Genomic DNA, 7,594 nt, shown 5'->3' with positions numbered 1-7,594 from the left:
AAACTGACATGGCAATATTTTCCCCCCTGCAATATTTATTGCTTTATGAAAAAATAATTTCTTAAAAGATGACCAATAGCTCTATTTATAAATAATAAATCCTCCTTGACTACTGCGGTGATTTTGTGGGGGAGTGCCTCTACACAGAAGATAAAAAGGAAAAAGGATCTTTTCTAATGTAATCGAACCATTTTTGTTAAACGTTAATGCTTTACAAACACCAAAGCAAGTAAGCACTGTGACTAACATTACTCTTCTGAAGTGATTTTGGAGAGGGAAATTAGGAAAAGATCCGCTGGTTGACTAGCATGACACCATTGTATTTATCTAATAATCAATCCAGGCTAAAGTGTATGACAATGACTGCATGTTGCTTCCTTTTAATTTCAGGTTGTGGTCGACTAGCGGGGCCAGTTTGTTAGTTTGATGAGTTGATCAGAGCTGCACGTCACGCGCACTAGAAACAAACTCTGTATCCAAGAACTAATAAATCAGTGGAAATGACATCAGATCAGACGCAGACTTCTGTAGTAGATTAGTGTTACGTTTCCAGCGCCGCGGCTGCGAACCGTAACGTTAGTTTCTTTAGGCTAACTATATTAGCTTTAGCCTGGCTGGTAGCAGCTTTCTGTGGGGGGAAATGGCCGGGAGTTGTTGTGATTATGTTGAATTAATCAGGTGATTTAGTTTGTATTTGCAGTGAACATAAAACACTGACTACTGTAGCTTCACTGACTACTCTTTGAAAACTATTTGCATCACTGTATCAACGACAGCTGCTGCCTACGGGACTTTACTACACACGGAGAACCTCACTTCCCATAAAAATAAACCCCGTCGGACTAACGTCACACACACACGTTGCCCACATGGCTACCGGTCTCAAAGGGGAGGGGTCGGAGGGCAATAATCATGTAAAAGGAGAACGGTGAAAGCCTACTTTTCTATCAAGCAGCAAAAAAGATTAGCGTCAACATTGCAACGTCCTGCAATGTGACTGTCGCGCATGTGCACATCGCAATGTCGATGCTAAAACACAATAACGTTCAGCCCTAGTATCGAGTATCAAAAAATGCTTTGTCATTCAATACCTAATTTCAATACCTAAGGAGCAAATGTCAACTACAACACTGAGCCAATAAGCATGCAGCATGCTTCTACCAAGATCTAATAATGCTGCTGATTGGCTGTCTAACATTACACGTTGTTGTGACACGCAGGAAAAAGTCTACATTACACACAGGCGGGGCTCACGCAGTAGGAGCTGAAAAATAGATTAAAAGATGTGTGCCCTAGTGTGTAATGTTGTAATTTACTTTTTGTTAATGGATTTTGAATTGAATTTGGATTATGAAATTGATATTGTTTGGATCCGGTATCAAAGTAACTGTATTGGTATCGGTACCAGTATCGAAGATACCCAGCCGTAGTTGTCTGGTGTCGCTCTATGTGGGAGGTAACATAGTGGAGTCTCTCTGACGTCAGATTTTTTTGTTTTGTTGTTTTTTAAGACGGACTGAGACTCTAGAGCCAGGGGCCTGTTGCACGAAAGTAGAATAAGATATCCAGATGAGTGAAAAAGCGCAGCTTGTAGTGTGACCTGCTCACTCACGCGGCTTAATCGGTTGCACGTTTGCCGAGCCAGGATACAGGTGGAGCTATGTCAAGCCAGTGTAGATAGCCAGGATAAGTGCACGTTCACGGCTTTCTCAAATAGACCACGTTACGATCACAGATTTACTGATGCAGAGATGAGAAGACCTGCGCCAAATGTTTCACCCAATAGCAACATCTTCTAATGGAAATAACGAGGAGGGAAGAATATGCAAAAAGTAAATGCGTCTCTATCAAACGGAAAAAAAACATAGCGGACCCGACTGAATGTGTGGGGGTTTAAAAATATCTACTTTGCCTCAAAAGTGAGCAGAGGGAACTAATGTTCCTCGGGAAATGGCCCTAACGGACTTTAGGCTTAATTTCAACCCTTATTCACAACGTGAGAACATGTTTTACAACCATGCCCAAATCTCTATAAGCTATATCTAATTCTTTGTACAATTATGTTCACACGAACTCAGAAAGGACAACAACGAAAAAAAGTAAATGACTTCAATACACGCTGTGACATATGTAAAACAACATTCATGTTTTTTTTATTCTCGACAAGTGACCGCACCAAATAAAAGATTAAGAAGCAGTGGGTGTGTTCCCAGTGTGATGAATGTAAACTACACTACATACGTGCGGTATATAGACCACTTTATTAGTCCGGTGATGTGAGACTTATTAGGAGGTTATGAAACTAATTAAGCTATAACAAAAAACAATAGGCCCACTTATTAAGGAGTACACAAACTACCCTTCATTAGAGAAGGACAAGCAACAAGAACATGAAATCATGAATGTATTGTCTCTGACAGTCGCCATTATTATCATCTTGGAATATCGCTACATTAATATCGTCACACTTAATCCCCGGAGCGCGTCCGTAGAAACCTGAAGCTGAGACCACGACGCGCGCTGCTCATCTCTACTTTTACAGAGAGAATGGACACTGACGCGACTCGTAGTCTGCTGGCAGGCATGACAACCGGACACCCGCACCGGGCACCGGCAGCAGCACCAGGCAGCGGCGGCCACCGGCCACCGGCAGCGCCCACACGCCAGGCAGCCTCGACATAGTACCGTCCCCCGGGACAGTCCCACTCCCATCAGGGTGCCAGTGCAACAATTCTAACATCTAAACAACTGTAGTAGGGTTTAATCGAACTCGCGAAAACAAAAGTGACAAGTAGGCTAATGTATGTTAATAAAAATAAAGCAAACACATGCGAAGAACAACGCAATAACTGTTAACACGTTTATTTGGGATCAGACGGCAGAGCTGATTTGACACATGAGACTCCAGGTTAATCTTAGCCCGCTGTTAGCCTGCTCTGGACCAGGCTAGCCGCCAAGAATAAACTCCCATGGTTACTTGGCTGGGCTTAATTCAATCTGGTTTCGTGCAACGGAGTCCACTAATTCATCCAGTAACTTGCCGTGCTATCCCTGCTTCATCCCTTATCCTAGTTTCGTGCAACAGGCCCCAGGTTGTACTTTAATATTGTAGGTCCAATCCCTTATCAATGATCTAGCCAAGGATAGGACTCTGAACTAACCAAGTTGTATCTGTTGACTTCACAGTGACACTCTGTATGCTATGTTGTCAACACAACATTGTAACAATCCAAGCATTGTAGATGATCGCAAGCCTCAGAGATGTGTTGCTTTTGATTACACCTCTACCGGTAGTAAGTGGTCATTATATTTGTCATGCTCATGAATGACAAGCACAGTTCCTCTTTTAAAGCGGATTCTGCGATTTGCCATATTACTATAATTCTAGGGAAAATATGTCAACCAGCAATTCATGACCATTATGTTCAAATGAAGAGGAAAAAGAAATGCTGAAAAATAGCTGCTGAACTCAGCGGAGAGTTTAATAGAGTCTGAGAGGAAGCAGCTTGGCTTGATCTACTGATATACAGCCACACCACTAATGGTTGATTTTTCTTGCAGATAATCACTGCTCAGCATAGGAAAGGCCTCCGCATTATCTAACTATGAGCTCCCAGGGTTGTTACATTCACCCCCTTAAGTCTTCTGGGCTTTAATTGCTAATCTGCAGTAATGTGGTTGTCAACAGCCGATTGTCTGAAATTTAACAACATGGAGCAATGTATTAAACGTAAACTGTTTGTGCTCAAAGTGATTTCTAATCAATATGTTTGTTGGTCTTTTGTGTCTCAAGTGACAGAAATATGTATATATATATTTTTTTTACTCTAGAGGAAGACAGTCACTCAATTAAAATGGTTTATTTGTCTCTGTTTATTCGTAATGTCGGGGAACTTGCCTCAGAAGAAGCCTCACAATAAACTCTAACAGGTAATAAGGTAACAATATTCTTGGTTGACTGCTTTTTCTTTACTTACACGTGTTCATTGTGATATGAATACCTCCCTTGTACTATTTCAAAAGTCAATTTGATTCATTCTAAGTAATTACTGGTTACATTTTCCACAAAAAAACTAATTTGTGGCCCAGAGACTCTTTTTAGTAAAGAGACATTGTGTAAAACTGTAACCATCTCTCTAAACAACTGTGGTCCAGTTGCTTTTGGGCAGGGCCCAGAACAGTTGCTTCCTTATTAATGCATGCAGTAGGGAGTGATAGTAATGCTAAACACCATGCTAAATCTTGTCATGACCTCATGTGCACCTTAGGGAGTTAATAGGGTAATTAAATAAGTAGTGTAACTGTAGGTTTTCTAACTTTCCCTTCATGTTTAGTGTCTGCCATCTCAACTGACCAAAAAGAGAGAGTATATCCATTCTGGCATAAATATATTAGGTTATAATGTTGTGTGCATAAAATCAATATGAAAATATTGCTGCTACTTGTTTTGTTTTCAGTTTTTTGTTGTCAAATTAAGCTGCATGCATTTACATGGTATAACAACCTCAGTCTAAATTCACTCTTTATTTTGTAGTCATACCATACCACCAAAACAAGTGGAAATAAAAGTTGCTTTGCTTGCGCTCATTATTCCTAAATTCCATTATTCCTGCATGTAAAGATGAATTTCTTTCCCTGTTGCACATGCGACGTACAGATAGGCCTATATCAGTATTGGTGTACGTCAGTTGTTAAGAAATAGTAAATTGCAGTAAAGAAATACCAAACAAGTTTTGATATGCTTTTAGAAAAGTGTCACCATTACATAGTTTGTCTACCAGTTACCAGTTAATTCTCCTCAGTATCTTATCTCGTGCACAATAATAAAAAATAAAAATAAATAAATAAATAAATTAAATAAATATATATACTGTGTGTGTGTATGTATATATATATATATATATATATATATATTTAATGTATTTTCCATATAGGTGTGCAACTAACAATTACTTTTATTACCGATACAACTTGTACATTTCTTTTTAAATAGTTGGGATACAAATTTTAGTTACAAATATCGCAGCTCTGAATATATATCTTGTTTCTATCAAGTTTACCTCATGTAATGCTGTGACCGTGTCAGAGTATGGTCATTTTGGAAGATGCAGTGTGTTGTTGGATTTCACTGTGTTGAAAGATTTGAACATTTTGTCAACTATGTGCAATTAGAAGTGGGATGGTCCTGAGATGCCCAAAATAGATTCAGTGCAGTCTAAGACTCTGATGAGTATGTCTTGACATTTTGACAAAAAAGCAAACAATTAGGCATTCACAAGGACAACTAAATGTTATCATGTTGTCTCCAAACATCTGCTGCCGCTACAGACAACCACTGGCGCATTCAGGCAAAAATCACCAGTTAATAGGCAAACCATTTGATCCGTAGAATGCACAGGCACTGTGATGCTCCACTCCCATCATCGGTGGGTTTCCTCCTTTAGTGGTTGTCTTGCATTCTGTATGCTGTCAGAACTGCCAAATTGACTGCATTAAAGCAATGTGAATTATATTTTTAATGGTCAGTGCTAATTAGTAGTGATCTGTCTGTTGGAATTATAGTTGTCAGTGACGCATTTATTACAACAGTCCTGTTCCTGACATGATCAGGCTTGGGTAAAAAAAAAAAAAGAAGGTGGAAACTTTGCAAGGCTTCCACAACTTTGGAATTATTACACATTTCTGGATAATATTGCCATTTGTTAGTTTAATGGCACTGTGAGGAAAAATAAGAGTCCTAAACGCTGGACGAAACACTTGATATTGATCCAGAGACCTCAGCGTTTAATAGCAGCTAACAAGGCCGTGAAGCCACAAATAACTAAGGACTGACTTTTTCACCTGGTTTGTAAGTATGTGGAAATGTACATTACATTTGGTTCAGAAAGGCCCTTCTGCCACTGAGTGGAAAGCAGCAGTCGCTTGAGCCACTATGGTCCCAATACTCTGCAGGTCACTGAATGGAAATCATGTTTACACTTGAGACTGAATACATTACCACAATTAGGCATTGATGTATTATAGGACAAGCATTCATTGCACGAGGACTCACGGTCCATTAGAGTTAATTGATATGCCTCGGAAACAAACTGTTACCCTTACATGCCTCTATGATGGTACTTGATAACTGATTGGAAGATATGTCACTAACACCCCGCTCTCCATTATCTGCATTATTTGTTTATTTTTTGTCCTGTTACAATCACTTTGCCTCTCCCCGAAAAAGGTCCGAGGAGCTCATCTCCAAATACTTTCCACGCTGTATAGCAAAGAATCAGTCAATTATGTTGAAGCACTGCAGCAGCCCAGGATTAAGTGACTTAGAAGTGCAGCAGATAGCAGCCTCCTTCCCCCTGCCTTTAGCCTCAGAGACTTCCATAAACAGAAGGGTTTGTCAGGGCTGATTGCAGTGGCACTGGGGCAGATAAGTCAGTCGTACTATCCTCATTATCCTATGTAAGCCAGGAGTGCCAAATTACAACTTTAGCCTTAAACCCCCACAGAGTTTACTTACAAATGTCTTAAGACACAACAGAGAATACAAAAAGAAATCCTACACTAAAAACAGAGATGGCCAAGGTTTGAAGGGGGACATAAAGGAGTGTCTGATATGTGCATATATCTGTCAGAATTCCGTTCAGGCTATTCGGTCACTCTGCTGTCTTTTTATTGCTGTCAGCATCTCCCCTGGCTCATAACTATGATGTTCTGACAGCTTTACAAGGACTGTTATTTAAATTTATTCCTGACATGCCATCGATCCTCTCACCACCTTAATGTCTTGTGTGTCTGGCTCGTCTAAGATAGAAATGTTGCCACAGCTCCATTAGCATGTATAGATTCCCATGCCTGAGACCATTAATACCTTACAACACTAACAAACGAGGACCCTTTCACAACAAGAGCATTATTAAGAGTAAAATGATGAGGCTTAGTTCCAGGAAACCTGCCCCAGTTGATACAGTGTAGATGTAATATGTTGACAGCCTTACCCAACAGATTGGCACACTGTTCATATAAATGTATCAATAATAAACAAATGGTAATATTGTATGTAATATGATATTACCCATATGAAACTTTAAAATTGCTCTATATTAGCGTGCTTTTCTGTGCCTTTTCTCCTATTTTATCTCCCTCACGTTCTATCGCTCCCTCCATTTACCACCAATTCAATTTCTCCCAAGCTCCTTACTATTTGATTTATGACTTCTCCCACACCATAAAAAAGCTGGAAAACTAAGGCTTTTTACCTTGCCCACGTACTGCGGGTCTGACCCCATGTACTCCTCCAGTACAAAGAACTGGTTCCACACCCAGCCCCTTTTGACCCGTTGAAATCCAGCTGCCCCATTCCTCATCGGGCCCACCAAGCTCCTGGCGTGCTCCCTCCCCGTCCTGCTCCGTCCCAGTGGTGGTGTAGGTGGACGTAAACAAGAGACTGAGCCTTCGTTGACAAGAATCCAGAGGAACAGCAGCAGGCAGTTCCTTGTTAGCATTGGCGATCTGTGAGGTTCAGGTCCCCAAGTTAAAGTCCAGTGCTGAGAGCTGAGCCACGTTGAAACAACTTGTGACGGTGGTTATGGGGAATGGG

At 40.5% G+C, this 7,594-nt stretch overlaps 1 protein-coding gene across 1 annotated transcript in view; it reads right to left on the bottom strand.

The window, feature by feature from the left end:
* The window catches only part of LOC116671945 (cadherin-12), a gene marked incomplete in the record, with an annotated part of 99,221 nt that overhangs the window by 57,164 nt on the left and 34,463 nt on the right, over positions 1 to 7,594 (bottom strand). Inside the window, 1 exon segment of the mRNA XM_032503436.1 lies at positions 7,254 to 7,594. Coding sequence (XP_032359327.1) covers positions 7,254 to 7,499 — 246 coding nt within the window.

Source organism: Etheostoma spectabile, chromosome 22, assembly GCF_008692095.1.
Source record: "Etheostoma spectabile isolate EspeVRDwgs_2016 chromosome 22, UIUC_Espe_1.0, whole genome shotgun sequence".
NCBI classification, from domain to species: domain Eukaryota; kingdom Metazoa; phylum Chordata; class Actinopteri; order Perciformes; family Percidae; genus Etheostoma; species Etheostoma spectabile.
The sequence above is the reverse complement of the archived record's forward strand: the minus strand, read 5'-3'. Positions and strand labels throughout refer to the sequence as shown.